General features: G+C 40.8%; 1 protein-coding gene across 20 annotated transcripts in view; it reads right to left on the minus strand.

Annotated features, from left to right (window-relative positions):
* FBXO16 (F-box protein 16) overlaps window positions 1-22,054 on the minus strand; it is a 61,815-nt gene that overhangs the window by 20,369 nt on the left and 19,392 nt on the right. For 8 of the 20 annotated variants that reach the window (XM_045398085.3, XM_065519030.2, XM_074000581.1 and 5 more), the window contains 4 exons: window positions 15,188-15,233; window positions 14,273-14,479; window positions 7,214-7,378; window positions 3,097-3,329 (listed from right to left, as the gene is read on the minus strand). In XM_045398085.3, the coding sequence (XP_045254020.2) occupies window positions 3,097-3,329; window positions 7,214-7,378; window positions 14,273-14,479; window positions 15,188-15,233 (651 nt within the window). The remainder of the gene's footprint in view (window positions 1-3,096; window positions 3,330-7,213; window positions 7,379-14,272; window positions 14,480-15,187; window positions 15,234-22,054) is intronic. The other 12 variants (XM_045398084.3, XM_045398087.3, XM_045398082.3 and 9 more) reach the window with 5 other exon arrangements.

Consider the following 22,054-nt stretch of genomic DNA (forward strand, 5'->3'; position numbering starts at 1 on the left):
CTATAACAAATAAATTGCAAGGAAAAAAAAAAAGGACAGAGGGGAAATCTATGGAGAAAACAAAAGAAAAGAAAATGCTGAAGTGACATATAGATCAAATGCATGTATATTGCTATGTAGGCTTCTGTTTTTTTTTTTTTTCTTGAGACAAGGTCTTGTTCCATCACCCAGGCTGGAGTGCAGTGGCACAACCATGGCTCACTGCAGCCTCCACTTCCTGGGCTCAAGCAATCTTCCCATTTCAACCTCCTGAGTAGCTGGGACTACGGGCATGCACCATCACATTTGGCAAATTTTATTTTATTTTTATAGAGACAGGTTCCTGCTATGTTGCCCAGGCTGGTCTCAAACTCCTAGACTCAGATGATATTTCTGCCTCAGCCACCGAAAGTTCTGGGATTACAGGTATTTGCCACCACACCTGGCCTGATCTTTTTGGGAGTTCACTCCAACCTCTCAGCTCAGCTCCCTTGGCCCAATAAAGAAGGGTGATATGGGCCAGGCGCAATGGCTCATGCCTGTAATCCCAGCACTTTGGGAGGCTGAGGTGTGCGGAGCAAGAGGTCAGGAGTTCGAGACCAGCCTGGCCAACATGGTGAAACCCCGTCCCTACTAAAAATACGAAAATTAGCTGGGCGTGGTGGTGAGCACCTGTAATCCCAGCTACTAGGGAGGCTGAGGAGGAGAATGGCTTGAACCCAGGAGGCAGAGGTTGCAGTGAGCCGAGATCATGCCACTGCACTCCAGTCTGGGTGACAGAGCAAGACTCTGTCTCAAAAAAAAAATAAATAAATAAAAATAAAAAACAAAAAAGAAGGGTGATTTGCATAAATGTCCAAAAAGAAGATCAAAATTGGGGGACTCCCACTTTCTGGTTTTAAAATTTATTACAGAGCTACAATAATCAAAACAGTGTCATACTGGTGTAAAGACCAACATAGAGAACAATAGAATAGAATAAGGAGCCCAGAGTTAAAACCCTTACATATATGGTCTATTGACTTTCATCTAAGACTATTCAGTGGGGCAAAGGACAGTCTTTTCAACAATGGTGCTGGGGAAACGGGATATCTACATGCAAAACAATGAGGTTGGACCCCAACTTTATACCATATGCAAAAATTAACTCAAAATGGATCAAAGACCTCAACCGCGGAACTAAAACACAAAACTCTTAGAAGAAAATGTACAGGAAAATTGCCATGACATTGGATTTGGCAATGATTTCTTGGATATGACACCAAAAATTTAGACAAATTGGACTTCATCAAAATTGAAAACTTTTGTGCCCTAAAAGATGCTATCAAGAGAGTGAAAAGTCTGGGGTGTCAGGTCTACTTGGGGAAATGAGCTTCAGGGTTGCTCCGTTTCATTTGTTTAATCTTTGCACTATCTCTTGATTTTTCTGTCACCAACCTGACTCCAGCTCAGTCTCTCCGGCTTGCTCCATTCCCAGGACTCTGATCTCAATTATGTGCCTCTGAAATTGGACCTCTGTGGAGTAATACCTCAGCCCTTCTTGTACCTGTGTGCTGGTTCATACTGGGCTGGCGCTGTCCATCATGCCAGCAGTAGGCACCAAAACTTATGAAGACCTAACCACTAGCCAGGCATGGTGGCTCATGCCTATAATCCCAGCACTTTGGGAGGGCGAGGTGAGAGGTTCACTTGAGTCTGATTACTTCAGTCTGGGAGTTAGAGACCAGCCTGGGCAACATAATGAGATCCCATTCTACAAAAAATAAAAAAAATAATAATTTTTTAAAAGGCTTAGCACTTTTTAAAAAAGGCCTAAATCCTTGACAAATCCAGTCCAATGGTCCTTGATTTGTGTTTAATTCATCTAGAAGTGAAAGGTAATGCCCTTTTACTAAGGGAAACATTTAAGCAAGAAAGAGGCACCTCCATCCCTGCACTCACCCAGCCTTCTTCTTTCAAGTATAATATTTTAATAAACAACAAAGGAGCTCCACCAGGAAACCTCAAAGATCCAAGGCTGTTTCACATATTCCACATCTTTGGGGAGAGCTGAAGAGTCACTTTCAGCTTAAGATATTGTACTAGAGCCCTATTGGCTCCTGACAGGATGTTTCTAGGTTTGAAAGATACTCATGAAGAGATTTCTGGTGTGTTTGTCAAAGAACCAAAAATATTTTTTCTTTGTTTTCTTTCTCGCTTTCTCTCTATCTCTCTCTATCTTTCTCTCTATCTCTCCCTCTCTCTCTCTTTTTTTTTTTTTGAGATAGGGTCTAGCTGTGTTGCCCAGGCTCGTCTCAAACTTCTAGGCTCGAGTGATCCTCCTGCCTCGGCCTCCCAAAGTGCTAGGATTACAGACACATGCCACCTTACCCAGCTTTACTTTCAGAATTTATTTATAATTGTATATACATACATACATATATATATATAGAAAATACAATCAGTAAATCTAATGAGTGTCAGGTTTCTTACCATCAGAAAAGGGAGGTACAAATATAGAAAGAATAACGGCTAGAATGAACCCTTTGGTGCTGGATTGCAATTTAATATTAAAATATTAGAAGAGGCCAGGCACAGTGGCTCATGCCTGTGATCCCAGCACTTTGGGAGGCCGAGGCATGTGGATCACCTGAGGTCAGGAGTTCAAGACCAACCTGGTCAACATGGTGAAACCCTTGTCTCTACTAAAAATACAAAAATTAGCTGGGCATGGTAGCAGCCGCCTGTAGTCCCAGCTACTTGGGAGGCTGAAGCAGGAAAATCACTTGAACCTGGGAGGTGGAGGTTGCAGTGAGCTGAGATTGCGCCACTGCACTCCAGCCTGGGCGAGCGTCAGAGACTATGTCTCAAAAAAAAAAAAAAAAAAAAAAAAAAAAAAAAAAAAAAAATTAGAAGAAGCAATGTTAAATCATTACTATTACAAAATGCAAACATACTGTAACCAATAGAGCAAATTTGCTAGTAATGGTTAGTATCCTGTTCTATTACTTTTTGCTTCTATGTACTGAAAAGCTTTTGTATTTCACAGTAAGTTCTATTTTCATCTCTTCATATACTGAAATGCCAATAAATTATTTCTAAAAACAAAGACGTTGAGAAGAGCATGGAGCTTCTTACCCTTGCCAGACAGTCTCCAAGGGGTCACAGTTGTCTAGGTAATTAAAACGAATGATATCTGTTGGATGCTTATCAGAAGATCGCCAGGGTGGAAGTGCTTTCTGCCCTGAGTTATTCTTCTTTCTTAAAGAGGAAGAGGACCGAAAAGCTGATAAAGGGGACTGTTTTTCCTCTGGAGAATTGCTTGTAACTAATTGAACGTCAGCGATTACAAATCCATCCTTTGGGGGTGTCTAGAAGAAGAAAGTTAATTATGTTCTCAAAACACCATAATACGCTGGGTGTGGTAGCTCACGTCCATAATCTCAGCACTTTGGGAGGCCAAGGCAGGCGGATTACCTGAGGTCAGGAGTTCGAGACCAGCCTGGCCAACATGGTAAACCCCATCTCTACTAAAAATACAAAAATTAGCTGTGCAGGGTGGCGGGTGCCTGTAGTCCCAGCCATTCGCGAGGCTGAGGCAGGAGAATCACTTGAACCTGGAAGGCGGAGGTTGCAGTGAGCCAAGATCGTGCCATTGCACTCCAGGCTGGGTGACAAGAGCAAGACTCCATCTCAAAAAACAAACAAACAAAAAACAAAACCACACCCTATAATAACAACAACAACAATAAAACAAAGAATATATTGAACGTCCTATACCATTACCATGGTGACAATGATTATAGCAGCCACCACTCCAGGAGTACTTGCCATGTTGCAGGCACTGTCTCAGGCAGTTTTCATGCATTATATTGTTTAACCTTCACAATAACTCTATAAGGTAATCATTACTACTTCTGTTTTGCAGAAGAGGAAATAGAATATAGAACAAACTAATTAATTTGCCCACTACTACAAAAGTAGTAAGTTGGAGGGCCAGAATTTGAATAGAGAACTGTCTTGCTTCAAGCCCATATATAAGACCTCCCTATCCTACTCTTCTACCATACCATTGTCTAGTTTGTCACAACTGCAGCTAATTTACTCATAAAAAGTACACATTCCCCCAAAAAAGTACTCCAGCTCTCATGACCTCTAACACATAGAAACAACTTATAGAAACAACTTTGAGTTGTAGAGACGTAGACTAGAAATTTTATCAATTATCAAAACCTCAACCACTCCCAAAGAATACTTCTGCTTTAATCTCCAAAACTGAAAGCCTGTCTCGTGTCTGTGAAATTCATAATGTTTTTATGTGGTTGTAGCCTAAGGAAAGTACTATTGGTAAGTTGAGAAGCCACTAAGGGCTTAATTTTTGTTCATTAAGAGATTAAGGAAGCTTTGCTTGGTAAATCAGTTTGCTTCCATTGTTGGTGAAAATCAAGAAATTCCTCAGTTCCTCCAAGCATAATCAGTTAGTTTCTCATCCTTGTTTCAACAGCTCTTTGTATACAATTCTGTTGGATAACGCTTTAGTACTCAGTGTTGTAATTATTTGTTTATTTTTCTATGTCCTGGGCTACTAGACTAGGCTCTGTGAAAGCAGGGCTGGGGTCTTTCTATGTTTAGCACCTAGCTCACAACAGTGTTTAATAAATATTTATTCAGGCTGGGCGTGATGGCTCATGCCTGTAATCCCAGCACTTTGGGAGGCTGAGGAGGGTGGATCATGTGAGGTCAGGAGTTCGAGACCAGTCTGGCCAACATGGTGAAACCCCGTCTCTACCAAAAATACAAAAAAATTAGCCAGGCGTGGTGGCGCATGCCTGTAATCCCAGCTACTTGGGAGGCTGAGGCAGGAGAATCGCTTGAACCCCGGAGGCAGAGGTTGCAGTGAGTCGAGATCGCGCCACTGCACTCTAGCCTGGGCGACAGAGTGAAATTTGTTTATTCAATGAATGACTGTAACCTAGAAGCAGATTAAGAAGACATTTCATATTTACAAAATTGATAGCTCATTATTGGTTTAGTATTCAGTATTTTGTGCAAGTCTCGTTCAGAATGGACATTCATTTCATTTCCCTGAGCTTATATTGAATTAAATCTGTTTTTGCTGGAAGAGGTCTAGTTTAATACTGCTGGGAATAAATAATATATGATAATAAAAAACAACTTCAGGGGAAATTTTAGGCATAAATGCTAGTAGTCATATGTAAAAAATCATTAATTCTGTATAGTACAAAATGCTTACACTTTAACAAAATAGGTAATAGTGAAACCTGTGATAACTTATTTGTATTAAGTAAACAAAATTTTTGTTCACATCGCCTGGAGTCTTTTTGAGAATTTTCCTAATCATGAATAGATGTTGAATTTTGTTAAATGCTTTTGTTTGGATATATTGAAGTGATCATATATCTTTCCTCTCTTTAAAAAAATACGGACTGCTTCATGAATTTGCATGTCTTCTCTGAATTGTTCCAATTTTAGTATATGTGCTGCTGAAACATGCACTTTTTTCTCTTTTATTTCGTGAATTACATTGATTTTTTTTTTTTTTTTTGAGACAGTCTTGCTCTATCGCCCAGGATGTAGTACAGTGGCTCGATCTCAGCTCACTGCAACCTCCAGCTCCCAGGTTCAAGAGATCCTCCTGCCTCAGCCTCCTGAGTAGTTGGGATTACAGGTGCATGCCACCACGCCCAACTAATTTTTTTTTTTTTTTGAGACAGAGTCTTGCACCGTCACCCAGGCTGGAGTGTGGCACAACCACAGCACACTGCAGCCTCAACCTTCTGAGCTCAAGTGATCCTCCCAACTCAGCCTCCCAAGTAGCTGGAACTGCAAGAGTGTGCTACTGCACCCAGCTAATTTTTAAATTTTCTGTAGAGACAGGGTCTTCCTATGTTATATAAGTTGGTCTCAAACTCCTGGCCTCAAGCAATCCTCCTGCCATGGCCTCCCAAAGTGCTGGGATTATAGGCATAAATCACTGTGCCTGGCCCCAAAGTCAGTTTTTTATATATATATATATATACACACACACACACACATATATATATATATAACTCACAACTTTTCATTTTACTAGTTGGTTAATCACTTTTCTCTCCTCTGCCCCTGAACAGCCTGAGCTTCCACTATTGCTTCCTGAGAATGAGATGCAGGAAAAGTCTCACTAGGAAAGGAGTCAGAGCTATGGGAATTTTCAAGAGAACTTTAAAAATGCTTCACTTAAAACTCTTTTTTTAAAAGAAATCCTCATGGAGCATACCAACTACTGAAATCAGAAAGACTTTTATCATTGCAATTGTAACAATATTAATTATGCATAGTTTATTACTGTATTAAGTGTAGATGGAGCCTATTTCAAGAAAACACAATAAAGCTTAAACTGAAATAAGCAAGCTAGGAGTTGACTGTTCATATTTCAAAAGGATTCTCCAATTTTAACAGGATTCATTGCTGTTTTTTTCACTAGCTTTAATACCCCTGTGGTTTTAAAAATCATTTTAAAAATGTAATTTACACATAATTTTTCAGGAACTCATCTATTGTACAAAATTATGCACAACTCTGCATGTGTATAGATAATACTATAAACAAAGGGCTCATAAAATTTTCCCATAAATTATCTCATTAGCTGGGACTATACGAATGAATATAAGCATTGGTTAGAATGCATAGGAAGCCACTAGAAAACATTATTATTGAATTATTTACTTTTTATTAATATATGTAAATGCTCTACATTGCTTAGTTCCTAGCAAAAACTAAGAATTCTAATATGCCCATGGGGCCCTTCCCTGATGACTCATTTATTAGAAAACTTTTCCTTATAAACGATACAAAAATAAACTTCAGCTCACCTGGTACAGTCACAGAAAATTTGAATTAGTAAAGTAAAACTTGAAGACCCATAGGTAACAAATACTTCACATTACCCACAGAGTTCCCATGTAAGAACCGTCTGATGTCACTGTCAGAGACACAGAAACCAGGGACCTGGACAGAGAAAAAAGTTCCGTGGTCCTAACCGCCTGGATGCAACTGTGGTTTGGGCGTGGCAAATGAGGGCTCTCAACTAACATGAATGTCTTGAAAACAACTATCAAATCTCAGGAAAGGATAATTTTGAAATCATAGTATATGTCCTTTGAACTACCTCCCTTCCCCAATTTCCAATCTGATCCTTTATTCTTAGTTCTAGAATTTGCAAAGAGAAGCTTGCAGCTTTTTGTCTAAAATTCACCTTAGGCTTGGTAACATGAAGTTCTTTCACCATTTGAATATAGTGCTTCTTCCAGATCCCCTGCTCAAAAGGAGTTGGAGAGAAATTGATGTACCAGTTAAACCGTAAACATTTCAGCATCCAGAGCTGATCCAGCTCGGCTAGGTTCTTCCAATGCCAGCACACCTGGAAAAACAATTACAATTAAACAAAACCAAATCGAACAACCCCCTCAGTTTATATGCCCACTTTCTCTAGGGTTTGAACTGTCATCCTGGGCCTGAGATAACTTTTTTTGTCCTTTGCCTCCAAACCATAGCTTAAATGGTCACCTCCTACCTGAAGTGTTTCCTACCCAGGCAGATTTAAAGTAAATTAGCATTTGCTTTAAATTCTAATTCAGATTTAGAATCAGAGTCAATTAATATTTATGGAGCACCTATTAATTATCTTCATAGCAACCTAGGGAGGTAAGTACAATTATTACTCTCATATTGCCAATGAGGAAATTGGGGCTCAGATAGACTTTGGAACTTTCCAGAGGTTTCCAAAGGTCATATAAAAGTTGTATAAGGATTATATAAACTTGGGTCTGCACTTTATTTATTCTTTTCATGGTGTGCTTCCTTTTCCCTCCTACATTAGTCTGTTTTCACATTGCTGATAAAAACATACCAAGACTGGGTAATCTATAAAGAGAAAGAGGTTTAATGGACTCGTAGTTCCATGTGGCTGGGGAGGCCTCACAATCATGGTGGAAGGCAAAAGTCATGTCTTACATGGCGGCAGGCAAGAGGGAACGAAAGCCAAGCAAAAGGGGAAACCTTTATAAAACCATCAGATCTCATAAGAGTGACTCACTACCATGAGAACAGTATGGGGGAAACCATCCCCATGATTCAATTTTCTCCCCCTGGGTTCCTCCCACAACATGTGGGAATTATGGGAGCTACAATTCAAGATGAGACTTGGGTGGGGACATAGCCAAACCATATCACCTCCATTCTTTCAATTTCACTAAATATAAATTTTATAATGGAATATAATCACTGATACCATGTGATGTATAGAGCCTTTAGGATTCCACAAAGCAGAAAGCATTTATTCTGTACATACCAGTTCCAGAGCATTATGGCTAATCCCACCCATCCAGCAAATGGCAGAGATGGCCCTACTATGTGTAGCAATATTTATAATAATTTACCCAAGGGTTTGAATAAGTCTTGCCAGAAACTAGGATCAAGTTCACATATAAAGCTGAAACGAGGGATTCAGTGTCTTTGTAAGAGTTGCAAAGATGACATATAACCTTCAAGCCCAAATTTCACCCTTAGAAAACTGGCCTCTTTTTCAAGATTAATTAAATAATTAATAATTTTTGAGTGCCCCTTCACCCCCAAAAGGGAACACTCCGTAATGGCCTTGCTGTCCACACACCTATTTTTCTATCCCTCTCTGCCTCCCCACTTCCACTCACCATTTATTGAGTTCCTCCTATGTTTAGTATTGTTTTATGTGCAGAAGATGAGACGTTGAGGAAAGAGTAGGGCACAATTAGAAGAAATAATAAATTCAGGAAAGGTTAGGGAAGGAGGAAAAAGTTAAGGATTTGATAGAGCCCTATAGGCAGCAACAGAAATCACATTTAGTTTGTTTGACCCAGAAATGAAACAACACCAACCTCATCTCCGTATGGTAAATTCACTCAGAATTCAATGGGGAGATGGAGTTTTTGGGAAAGGGAAGGGGGAGAAAAGTCTCAATTTTCATTCCTTTCCTCCTTCTTCTTCTTCTTTTTTTTTTTTTTTTTTTTTTTGAGACAGTTTTGCTCTTGTTGCCCAGGCTGGAGTGCAGTGGCGCAATCTTGGCTCACTGCAACTTCCGCCTCCCGGGATCAAGCCATTCTCCTGCCTCAGCCTCCCGAGTAGCTGGGATTACAGGCATGCACCACGCCTATCTAAGGGTTTCTCCTCTTCTTTAGATAATGTTTTGACCTGAGTACTTAAGTTGTTTTTCTTCCCAAGGCAAATATAGTTTTTGTTTTTTGTGTTTTTTGTGTTATTTTGTTTGTTTAAAGGTAGAGAGGAATGAAGAGAATTGAAAGGTAAGTAAGAGCTTTCAAATCTACAGGACACAGTTCCTCCACAACCTTCCATCTTTTTAAAACAGCAGGGACTTTATATGGTTTACTTTAAATTGAGCTGAAGAATGATGGTCTGTGTTTTCCCCACAGTCAGTAGTGAGGAGAAATTATGTCTTACAGTGCATACAGATGATAGAATTAGCTATTTCAAATAACATTTCCTTCTAATAATAATATTATCCTTGTGGAAAATGAAAAATTCTGAGAAGTTTAACCCATGACCCCATTAATCAGAGATGACCATTATTGACAACCTGCTACAGTTCTTTTCCTTTCAGTCTTTATTTGAAGTATATACAAAAGAAAATCAGGAAACCCTATATACAACTTAAAATATTTTTTCATTTTAAATATTATAACATCTCTGTTCTTCCAAAACATGTTTACTAATGGTTGCACAATAATGCATCATAGGCCAGGTGCAGTGGCTCAAGCTTGTAATCCCAGCACTTTGAGAGGCCGAGGCGGATGGATCACCTGAGGTCAGGAGTTCCAGACCTGCCTGGCCAACATGGCAAAACCTGTCTTTCCTAAAAATACAAAAATTAGCTGGGTGTGGTGACACGCGCCTGTAATCCCAGCTACTCGGGAGGCTGAGGCAGGAGAATCGCTTGAACCTGGTGGGGCGGAGGTTGCAGTGAGCCGAGATCGAGTCATTGCACTCCAGTCTGGGAGACGAGAACAAGACTCTGTCTCAAAATAATAATAATAATAATAATAATAATAATAATAATGCATCATATATGGCTGTATGATACCCTCTTATTACTGGGCATCCAGATTGCTATGCTCTTTTAAAAAGTCATTTCAGGCCAGGTGTGATGCCTCACACCTGTAATCGCAGCACCCCTGGAGGTCAAAGTGAGTGGATCACTTGAAGTCAGGAGTTTGAGACCAGCCTAGCCAACATGGTAAAACCCTGTCTCTACTAAAAATACAAACATTAGCCAGACATGGTAGCGCATGCTGTAATCACAGCTACTCGAGAGGCTGAGGCAGGAGAATCGCTTGAACCCGGGAGGCAGAGGTTGCAGTGAGCCGAGATTGTGCCACTGCACTCCAGCCTGAGCAACAGAACAATACTTCATCTCAAAAAAAAAAAATCATTTTTGGAATAGGTATGTGCATATTAATACCAAATTCAAAGAAACAAAGGAAGTCCCTCTCCCATCACTATCCCCCAGTCACCCATTCTTCTCCTTGGATGAGACCACTGTTACCAGTTTCTGGTAAATAATTCTTGAATATTCTAGGTATATAGTAACAAACATATATATGTATTTTTGAGACAGGGTCTCACCCTGTTGCTCAGGCTGGAGTGCAGAGGCATGATCATAGCTTACTGCAGCCTTCAACCCCCAGGCTCAAGCAATCCTCCTGCCTTACTTAGTCTCTCAAGTAGCTGGAACTCTAGGCACATGTCACCATACCTGGCTAATTTTTTCTTTCTTTCTTTCTTTTTTTTTTTTTTGAGACAGGGTCTCACTTTGTGACCCAGGCTAGAATGCAGTGGCATGATCTCAGCTCACTGCAGCCTCCTCCTCCCAGATTCAAGCAACCCTCCTGCCTCATGCCCCCCAAGTAGCTGGGTGTAGGTACAGGTGTGCACCACCACACAGGGCTACTTTTTGCATTTATAATAGAGATGAGTTTTCTCCATACTGGCTAGGCTGGTCTCAAACTCCTGACCTCAAGTGATCTGCCCACCTTGGCCTCCTAAAGTGCTAGGATTACAGGTGTGAGTCACCTCCGCACCTGGCTGACCTAAGTTTTTTTTTGTTTTTTTTTTTTGAGATGGAGTCTCACTCTGTCGCCCAGGCTGGAGTGCAGTGGCGCGATCTCAGCTCACTGCAAGCTCCACCTCCCGGGTTCACACCATTCTCCTACCTCAGCCTCCCGAGTAGCTGGGACTACAGGTGCCCGCTACCACGCCCGGCTAATTTTTTGTATTTTTAGTAGAGATGGGGTTTCACTGTGTTAGCCAGGATGGTCTCGATCTCCTGATCTCGTGATCCGCCCACCTCGGCCTCCCAAAGTGCTGGGATTACAGGCATGAGCTGCCACGCCCAGCGTGACCTGGCTAATTCTTAACTGTAGAGACAGGGTCTTGCTATGTTGCCCAGGCTCTAGAGTACAGTGCTGCAATCTTGGCTCACTGCAGCTTTAAACACCTGGGCTCCAGCGATCCTCCCACCTCAGCCTCCCAAGTAGTTGGGACTATGGTCATGGGCCACCACACCTGGCTAATTTTTGTATTTTTTGTGGAGATGGGGGTCTCGTCATAATGCCCAGGCCAGTCTCAAACTCTTGGCCTCAAGCATTCGCCAGCCTTGGTCTCCCGAAGTGCTGGGATTACAGGCAAGCCACTGTGCCTGGCTGTATATATTCTTTATTCTTTTCAAAATGTGGTAGGATAGTTCTACACCTCTGCTTTTTTTTTTTTTTAACCAATGACATATCTTGGAGATAGTTGCAGTTTATTTACCCAGTCCCTCCTGGTAGATATTTTCATTGTTTCCAACCTATTGCTAGGACAGAGAATCGTGCAATATTCTTATACAAGTGTGGCTTTTACCACGTTGCAGGATACCCATCAGACAAATTCCAAGAAGTGGAACTGCTGGGGCAAAGGGAATTTTTATTTGAAATGTTAACACTGCCCAATGGTTCTCCATGGTGGTTACATCAATTTATCTACCAGCAATATATGAAAGTTCTTGCTTTCCCACATCCTCACCAATATAGAATATTATCATTTAAAACAAATCTCAATCTGAGTCGTGAAAGATGGCATGCCAGAATGAGGCTAAGCATCTTACATATTCTAGAGACATCTGTATTCCTTTTTCTGTAGATTACTTGTTCATTTCCTTTGCTCATTTTTCTCCTGGGTTGTTGGTCTTTTTTTTTTTTTTTCTTAATATAGATTTATAAGAGCTCTTTAAAAAAAAATAAAGAAATTAGCCCTTGCATGCAATCGATTTTTTTTCCCTGCCTACTGTTTGGATTTATTTATGGTGTTCTGTTCCATGAAGAATATTTTAATTTTTATAGTCACAGTTTAAAAATCTGCTTTCTTCATTCTTGCTCATGATACAAAAAATGGAGGAAGCAAGATTTTAAATTGTGTATTTTCTTTTAAGACTTTTGGGTATGATGGAATACTGACATCCTTTCCTGTTTTCTTTGAGGACTTTAATGGTTTCCTTTGGTTTCATCTGTCTTTTATACTACTTAATTTTTTTTTTCCAGAGAGTTGCTCAATTGTCCCTATACCATTTATTGAATAATACATTTTTTTTTTTGAGACAGAGTCTCACTATGTTGCCCAGGCTATAGTGTAGTGGCACAGTCACAGCTCACTGAAGCCTCAACCTTCTGGGTTCAAGTAATCCTCCCACTTCAGCCTCCCAAGTAGCTGGGACCACAGGCACACATCACCACACCCACCTAATTTTAAAATGTTTTGTAAAGATGAGGTCTCCCTATGTTGCCCAGGTTAGTCTTGATCTCCTAGGCTCAGACAATCCTCCCACCTTGGCCTCCCAAAGTGCTGGGATTACAGGTGTGAGCCACCACACCCAGATCCATCTTTCCTCCTGCATTCATTTTCTTAATTTTAAAAACTCAAGTTAACATGTCACACATATATGAATGCACACTGGTGGGTAATTTCCAGTCTTGCCAGACTCTATGAAAAGACTCAACAAAATGACTACCAGTTTTATATCTAAAATAATTTAACTTCATTTTAATACAGGACGGAATTACTTGTAAAGGAAAAAAATAATAACAATCACCTCCTTTTCTAAGGCCTGTATGAGCACACCTGCCCACTTGGATCTCTTCTAGTCTCATTCTCTTTTGTACATATCTCATTAGGTCCTTATTTTGAGCTTTTTTATTCATGAATGACCTGCACTGTACAATTGAGGACTTTATTGCAACTGAATGCCGTACAGTATAAGACCATCCTGCTGACGAACCATTTCTTTTTTTTTTTTTTGAGACGGAGTCTTGCTCTGTAGCCCGGGCTGGAGTGCAGTGGCCGGATCTCAGCTCACTGCAAGCTCCGCCTCCCGGGTTTACGCCATTCTCCTGCCTCAGCCTCCGGAGTAGCTGGGACTACAGGCGCCCGCCACCTCGCCCGGCTAGTTTTTTGTATTTTTAGTAGAGACGGGGTTTCACGGTGTTAGCCAGGATGGTCTCGATCTCCTGACCTCGTGATCCGCCCGTCTCCGCCTCCCAAAGTGCTGGGATTACAGGCTTGAGCCACCGCGCCCGGCCCATTTCTTACATGTATATGTAATTCCCCAACTAGCTAATACTTCTTTGTTGTATACTAATGTGGCCTATACTTTTTTCCCCATTTGAGTTCTAAACAGAGTTGGACGCAAAGATGGTGAAGGTTAATACAAATGTACGAACATACTGATCTTCCCATCTCTTTCTTAGTTTCGTGTGTGTGTGTATATGTGTGTTTGTGTATGTATGTGTATGTTTGTGTTTATCTGTATGTCTGTGTATGTGTATGTGTGTTCAAGTGTGTTTGTGTGCATATGTATTTGTGTGTGTATGTTTGTATGTGTGTATGTGTGTATATGTGTGTGTTTATTTGTGTTTGTGTGTATGTGTTTGTGTGTGTTTGTATTTGTATTTGTGTGTAATTGTATGTGTATATGTTTGTATGTGTGTATGTGTGTTTATGTGTGTGTGTGTACATTTGTGTGTGTGTATGTGTGTATATGAGTGTGTTTGTGTATATGTCTGTGTTTGTGTGTATGTGTGTATATGAGTGTGTTTGTGTATATGTCTGTGTTTGTGTGTATGTGTGTATATGTGTGTGTGTATGTGTGTGTTTCCCCTTAACTACTTCTAGTTTCAAGTTTCCTAAGGCTGTTCTCAGAAAACACCACATACCCCTTCCTTGCCTTTACCTGTGCACAACGACAGAGGCTCCGGGGGTCCAGGAAAGAAAAGATGTATAAAGATAACACCCTTGGAAGCTTGGTTGTAAAGTCCAGGGCTTCTGCTGGAATTTTCTCTTGAAGCTTTCGACAGCAGAACTTTTGCTGGGAGAGCGAGCAGCGCTCCAACAGGCCTGTGAGGATTCTTCTTCTCTGAGAGTCTGTCCATTTGTCAAACTGGAAAAACAAAAGAAAGCAAAATGTAAAAAGCTCCAGGTTTAGTCTGATAGCAGATTCATTACAAGTAAGAGATGACAATGGCACAGAAAGGGAGTTTAGTAACTTATTTCTAGTGCAAATCAAGTATTTATTTCCCTAATCAGCAAATTCCATGCTTTGCCACCTGTCTTCTCTCACATTTATATGGGAGCATGTGCATGACCTAAGTGTGTACACAGAAGTGCATGTGACCTCAAAACTTGCAGTCACATATGAACAATAAATTGGGAGCTGCCCATATTCATAAACTGAGAATATATCTGCTTATAAAAGACAATTTTAAGGGAAAATAACTGCACAGCTCCTCCCCGCAAATAGTTTCTGCATTATCCCATCAGTGCTTAAAACGGCAGGACCAGAAACAAACCCTTGTATTCACAATTGGAGATAAAGTATTATAAGCAAATATCCCTGGGAAGGAAAGTATATTGGAGTCAATTCTCACTAGTATGTAAATGACTGATATGATCGGAGAGGATGTGTTGATAAAGGAGGACTTGAAGAGAGGAAGTGAATGCCAAAGGAAGCCAGGGAATGTCCAACAATTGGCTACCTCACAATTTTCCTCAGAGATTGCCCTGAACAACACCCAAGATCAGGGAATGACCAAGGATGAGCACCTTGGGACTGCCCAAAACCAAAAGAGAGGAAGGAAAGAACACCTACCAGCTCAGTGAGCCACTTCACTGGAAGTCTAAATCTCTTTTCTTCCCTGGCCCATTGGGGAAGAGAAAATAGGGAAGTTTCAGCTGGCTGTATTTTTGTATATCATTGCATTTCAGATATAGATATTCAGTACAGTTATAAACAGACTTTTTTTTTTTTTTTTTGACATGGAGTCTCGCTGTGTCGCCCAGACTGGAGTGCAGTGGCGCAATCTCAGCTCACTGCAACCTCCACTTTGTGGGTTCAAGCGATTCTCCGGCCTCAGCCTCCCAAGTAGCTGGGATTACAGGCACGCACCACCGCACCTGGCTAACTTTAGTATTTTTAGTAGAGACAAGGTTTCACCATGTTGGTCAGGTTGGTCTCGAACTTCTGACCTCGTGATCCAACCACCTTGGCCTCCCAAAGTGCTGAGACTACAGGCGTGAGCCACCGCACCTGACTATAAACAGAATTTTATAATCTGTTTATAATCGTTTAGTCGTAATCATAAAATACACTGACTACCTAAAAAGGCATGTAAAGGAAAAATTTATTTTTTGCAAGCATTACAACAAGTTAACTTCATTATAGTTATACAATATATTTTAAATTTAATTTGATTTTTTTTTTCTTTTTGGCTTCTCAAGGGTCAACTTGATTTTTTTTTAATAGTGTTAAAAAACAAAATGTCAACAAATTGCATTTAAAGATCTAATTGGCTTTTATTAGCGATTCATGAATCAGGCAGCATCCCATCAAAAGAACAGACAGCAGGTCCTCAGAGTTGAGCAGAGGAGGTTGGTTGGCTTCAGGGTTGGAAAAGGGTTGAAGAAAGCAGAAATAGGCCCAGTGCGGTGGCTCATGTCTGTAATCTCAGCACTTTGGGAGGCAGAGGTAGGAGAATCTCTTGAGCCCAGGAATTCGAAACCAGCCTGAGCAACACCCCATCTGTACAAAAGAGTAAAAAGTTAGCTGGGTATGGTGGTGTACAACTGTGGTCTCAGAAACTCGGGAGGTTGAGGTGGGAGAATTGCTTGAGCCCAGGTGGTAGAGTCTGCAGTGAGCTGTGGTCATGCCATTGCACTCTGGCCTGGGCAACAGAGAGAGACCCTGTCAGAGAAAAATAATAATAATAAAGTAAATTTTAAAAAAGGAGAAATAAGGAACAAAAAGTGGATTGATTATTTCAGAGTTACTTTCCTCATAAGATTAACACGTAAGACTTTCTTATGCCAGCTCAGATAAACTGGGACCCTTCAGATTGGTGGCTGTGAATCTCCTGTTTTGGGTTTGTTTGTTTGTTTGGTCCTGTTTTTCATTTTTAATTTAAACTGGCCCTTTTTTTTTTTTTTTTTTTTGAGACGGAGTCTCGCTCTGTCGCCCAGGCTGGAGTGCAGTGGCCGGATCTCAGCTCACTGCAAGCTCGGCCTCCCGGGTTTACGCCATTCTCCTGCCTCAGCCTCCCTAAACTGGCCCTTTTTAAAGTTCAGTTTGATTATGTGAGAGGGCCTCCATTCCGGGTTGGTTTGGTCTGTTGGGGCCTAGTATAGGAGCTCAGTCCAAAACAATGGCCTTCCATAAATTTTAACAGTAGAGGCTCGGTGGCTCATGCCTGTAATCCCAGCACTTTGGGAGGCCGAGGCCAGTGGATCACGTGAGGTCAGGAGTTCGAGACCAGCCTGACCAACATGGAGAAACCCCATCTCTATTGAAAACACAAAATTAGCTGGGCATGGCGGTACATGCCTGTAATCCCAGCTATTCAGGAGTCTGAGGCAGGAGAACTGCTTGAACCCGAGAGGCGGAAGTTGCAGTGAGCCAAGATCGTGCCATTGCACTCCAGCCTGGGCAACAAGAGCAAAAACTTCATCTCAAAAAAAAAAAAAAAAAAAAAATTAACAGTAGAATAACAGTAGAAATACTTCCTAATTAAAACTATCCACTATTATAGATTTATTCAATGACCCACAAATCTCACTTTGGAGACTATCACTGTGGTGGGGAGGAGGGGGATCCTAAAATGAAAAAACAGAAACTTTAACTGCGAAGACCACGGGAATAAAACTGATTCATATGTGAGTGTTCCCTGACTTCTAGCCCCGTTTCTATACAAGCCGTATCTCCAACTGCCGTAAAAGGAGACTTCTGGCTGGGTGCAGTGGCTCACGCCTGTAATCCCAGCACTTCAGGAGGTCGAGGCAGGTAGATCACGAAGTCAGGAGATCGAGACCATCCTGGCTAACACAGTGAAACCCCATCTCTACTTAAAAAAAAAAAAAAAAAATTAGCCAGGCATGGTGGCGGGCGCCTGTAATCCCAGCTACTGCACTCCAGCCTGAGCAACAGAGCAAGACTCCGTCTCAAAAAAAAAAAAAGGAGACTTTTTCCCCAGCTCTTTCGGATGGGTTCTCAGGAGAATGAGTAGAGAGAAACCAGGCCAGAATGGCTAAGGCCAGAGGAACTGGCCCCAGAAGCTGAATTGATCTATGAAATAAAGAGCCAAAAAGAAGGTGAGAGGAGAGAGAGGGAGAACAGTTGGAAAACTGGCTTGATGGGAGTCACGGGGTGATAGTAGCCTCTACAGTAGCTAGTGTGGGAGAGCTCGGGAGTGAAGGAAGACTGGAGGAGTATGGCTATGAGTTTTGAACTGGATTTCCTGTTTTCTTTGAAAGAGACAAAATGAAGATTGGAATTCATTTTATTTATTTTTTATTTCATTCTGTTTTTTTTAGAGACAGGGTCTCACTCTGTCACCCAGGTTGGAGTACAGTGGTGCAATCCTAGCTCACTACAGCCTCAACCTCCTGGGCTCGAGGGATCCTCCCACCTCAGCCTCCTGAGTGGCTGGGATGTGCCACCACATCAGGCCTGGAATTCATTCTAAAATGACATTTGGGCAGTGCTATGTGAGTCTGGCGAGGCTGAGCTACGTTGAGACCCAGGATGATTATGGTCACAAAAAATTTTCATAAGATATTATGGCTGCCACAAAATCAAAGATAACTCAAAATGCCTAGTAGTAGGGAATCAGCTAAACAAACCATAATATAACAACATGATAGGGGAAAGCAGGGCATTATGGGTTGATGGTGGGCTTCAGAATAAGACAATTTGCTGTCTCACTCCCAATATTCTATTAGTTATTTTACTCATCAAAAATATGTCAGCCTCGATTTCCTCATTTATACATTAGCGATAATTACATCTACCTTGTAGGGTGGTTGAGAGGATTAAATACAATAATATATGTATAAAATTCCTAATAGAGTACATGACTCATTGTAGACATGGCAGCTACTATTAGAAAATGTCACAGTGATGTTAAAAATAATATGTATGTGGGTTAAGTAACTATAAAAAGAAATGCGCATAAAATTACCATGTTTGTACATTGACAAGGATGGAAAGTGCATTTAGAATAAATGAGGCTAGCTCATCCACTTTCCTGCTGCCCTCAAAAGAGAATGGGCTCACGTTGCAGAATGAGTGATTTAACACAAATATAAAAGAACATCAGGATGATAAAATACTGAAGAAATCTATAAAAGAAAACATTAAAACACTTTCTCTAGCGATGAAAAAGATAATTACATTGGTTCCTCATTTATTTCCCTGATTACAATGGTCAGAGGTAATTTGTTTGGCTTTGATAGGTGTTCTTTGCCTCAAGGGATTTTCCTTTCCAATTATGTTTGTTTAGGCTAATAGAAAACTAATTTACATTCCTTGAACTACCAACTGAAGAAGGTTGGGAGATGACTCAGAAGAATGCTGAACAGTAGGGGAAAATCCCTTTAGGATTTAGAAGGTGCTAGAAATAATCCAAAAAGTACATAATCCATGGAAGGGTTAACTGTACAGGAATTCAGTTATCCCCCACATCTCTTGCGTCACCTCTCAAGGAAAAATACCCCTGACTGAGTAGCCAAGGACCTCATGTATGAGACTAGGGGACTGTCAGGACCATTATTCTCCTATTCTAGCATCACGTACGGTACCTCGCTTCACGATTCATTCCTGAAGGATGCCTTTTTTAAGGCTTTCTTGACTCAATATAACTGTGCACATCCTATTTTTAGAGTAGTTGTTACAAGGATTCTTGCTGCCGTTTGAGGAAGTGAGAAGGTTGCTGGGGTGATCAGGTTCCACCCACCTCACACTGAATGGCAAAAAGAGGGTGGGAGGGAGATAAAGAGAGAGGCTTGTGGCAAAAAGAGGGTGGGAGGGGGATAAAGAGAGAGGCTTGTTTTTGCTGGCTTATTCGTTATATTATCTCTTCTGGTTGAGTTTCTGAGTCCTATTATCAAAAATTTAATTTCACAAAGTGTAAATACATTTTTGTCTTAGAAGTTTCAAACAGGGCTGGGCGAGGTGGCTCATGTCTATAGTCCCAGCACTCTTGAGAGGTCAAGGCGGAAGGATTGCTTGAGCCCAGGAGTTCAAGACCAAAACCAGCTGGGCAACACAGCGAGATCGTTTCTTTAAAAAAAAAAAAAAAAAAGTGCTATGTTGGCGTATGCCCGTAGTCCCAGCTACTTGGGAGGCTGAGGTGGGAGGATCACTTGAGCCCAGGAGGTAGAGGCTGCAGTGAGCCGAGATCACGCCACTGCACTCAAGCCTTAGCTACAGAGCAAGACTCGGTCTTGAAAAAAACAAAAGTTTCAAGCAGACACATATAGAATCAATAGAATAAAAAATGAAAAGCTTCTTTAACACTGCTCCCTAACAAATCTCATTTCATCTCCCAGAGATAACCACTGTTCAAAAGTTTGATGTTCATGCATTTCCTTTTTTTCTAACTAAAAATAAAAAACAATTTTTAAGGCCGGGCATGGTGGCTCATGCCTGTAATCCCAGCACTTTGGGAGGCTGAGGCGGGCGGATCACCTGAGGTCAGGAATTTGAGACCAGCCTGACCAACACGGAGAAACTCCGTCTCTACTGAAAAAAATTTACAAAATTAGCTGGCCATGCTGGCACATGCCTGTAATCCCAGCTACTCAGAAGGCTGAGGTAGGAGAACTGCTTGAACCCAGGAGGAGGAGGTTGCGGTGAGCCGAGATTGCGCCATTGCACTCCAGCCTGGGCAACAAGAGCGAAAACCCGTCTCAGAAAAAAAGAAAAATTGTTTTCATAGACAAGGTCTTGCTATGTTGCCCAGGCTGGAGTGCAATGGCTATTCACAGGCATGATCATGGTGCACTACAGCTTCAAACTCCTGGACTCAGGTAATTCTCCTGCTTTAGTCTCTGGATTAGCTGGGACTTGAGGCGCACACCACCATGCCTGGAAGATGGTCATGCATTCCTATACGTTCACACACACACATATCTCCATCAAGTTGGAGGTAGTGAAATAAATTAGAGTATACCCATCCCAGGGAATACTATGCAGCAGTTTAAAAAATAAACAAAATGGTCGGGCGTGGTGGCTCAGGACTGTAATACCAGCACTTTGGGAGGCCAAGGTGGGTGGATCACAAGGTCAGGAGTTCGACACCAGCCTGACCAACATGGTGAAATGCTGTCTCTACTAAAAATACAAAAATTAGCTGGGCGTGGTGGCACACGCCTGTAATTTCAGCTGCTCAGGAGGCTGAGGCAGGAGAATTGCTTGAACCTGGGAGGCGGAGGTTGCAGTGAGCCAATGCACTCCAGCCTGGGTGACAGAGTGAGACTCCATCTCAAAAAATAATAATAATAATAAATAAATAAACAAAATGTAGCCACACATGTCCTGATATGTAATGAACTCCAGGGCATATTGTCTTCTCATTCTGTCATAGTAGGATGAATATAGCATTTTTTGTTTACTCAGTTTACTACTGATACCATTACTACTGATACATTTCCAGTAGGAAGAAAGAAAAAGAAGGAGAAGGAGCAGTATCTTGGTACATGCTTTTTCATGCCTTTTCATGTTCTGAATGAATAAATCTCTAGTATACATAAATATAGAGGCTCAAAGGGTACGTGCATTTAAAATTTTAACAGATCCTGTCAAATGGTCTTTAAAAGGTCTTTACCATTTTACATTCCCTCCAAGTGAGTTTAAAAGTATCTTCCTGCTCTCTAGTGAATCCTTCCTTGCAGGGTATATTATATATATAATATATATAATGAAGAGTTATATATATTATCTAATTCTTCAATTTTTGCCATACAGGCAAGGAAGAGAGAATTTGGGAATTTCATTGTTTTCATTTGCATTTCTCTGATTTTGGTAAAATTGAGCATATTTTATATGCTTAGTGTTCATTTATTTTTAAAATATTCCTCATTCTTATATTAGCCCATTATCCTGTAGGGACATTTGTATTTTTCTTATTGACTTGTAAGAACTCTTTATATATCCTGGATATTAATCATTTTTCTGTCATGCAATTTGCAAAATAGTTTTCCTTGTTTCTCTTTTGAATTCTAACTCTGATTGTGGTTGTTTCCAGCAAGTTAAAAGTGATGTCATCTACTTTATTAAAATAGGTTATGATATTACTATTATTTATACTAGCAACAGAGCAGAAGCTGAGAGAAAATCTGAGATTCTTTCCCTCTTCACTTCTCCTGCTGTGTTCTCTCTCAATTTGGGAGGCAATAGCCTTTTCCAACAGGGATCGAAGGGCAGAGATTTGAGAGGAAGGGGATTAAGTAGTAGCATGAAACAGCAAAGTAGAAGAGCTTTTCAGTTTCTCTTGATTGTTTTATTTGCTGTTGTACAGAACATTAGACAGAACCATGTGCAAATAAATGAACAAAAATTGCCAAATTCTATGGCCAAATATGAAAACACTTCCAGACTGTCTATCATTGAATACAATTCATATTACATTTTATCTCTCACTGTCTAGATTCTTTTTAAAAAAATGACTTCACTTCTAATACTAGA

This window comes from Macaca fascicularis, chromosome 8, assembly GCF_037993035.2.
Source record: "Macaca fascicularis isolate 582-1 chromosome 8, T2T-MFA8v1.1".
Taxonomy (NCBI): Eukaryota; Metazoa; Chordata; class Mammalia; order Primates; family Cercopithecidae; genus Macaca; species Macaca fascicularis.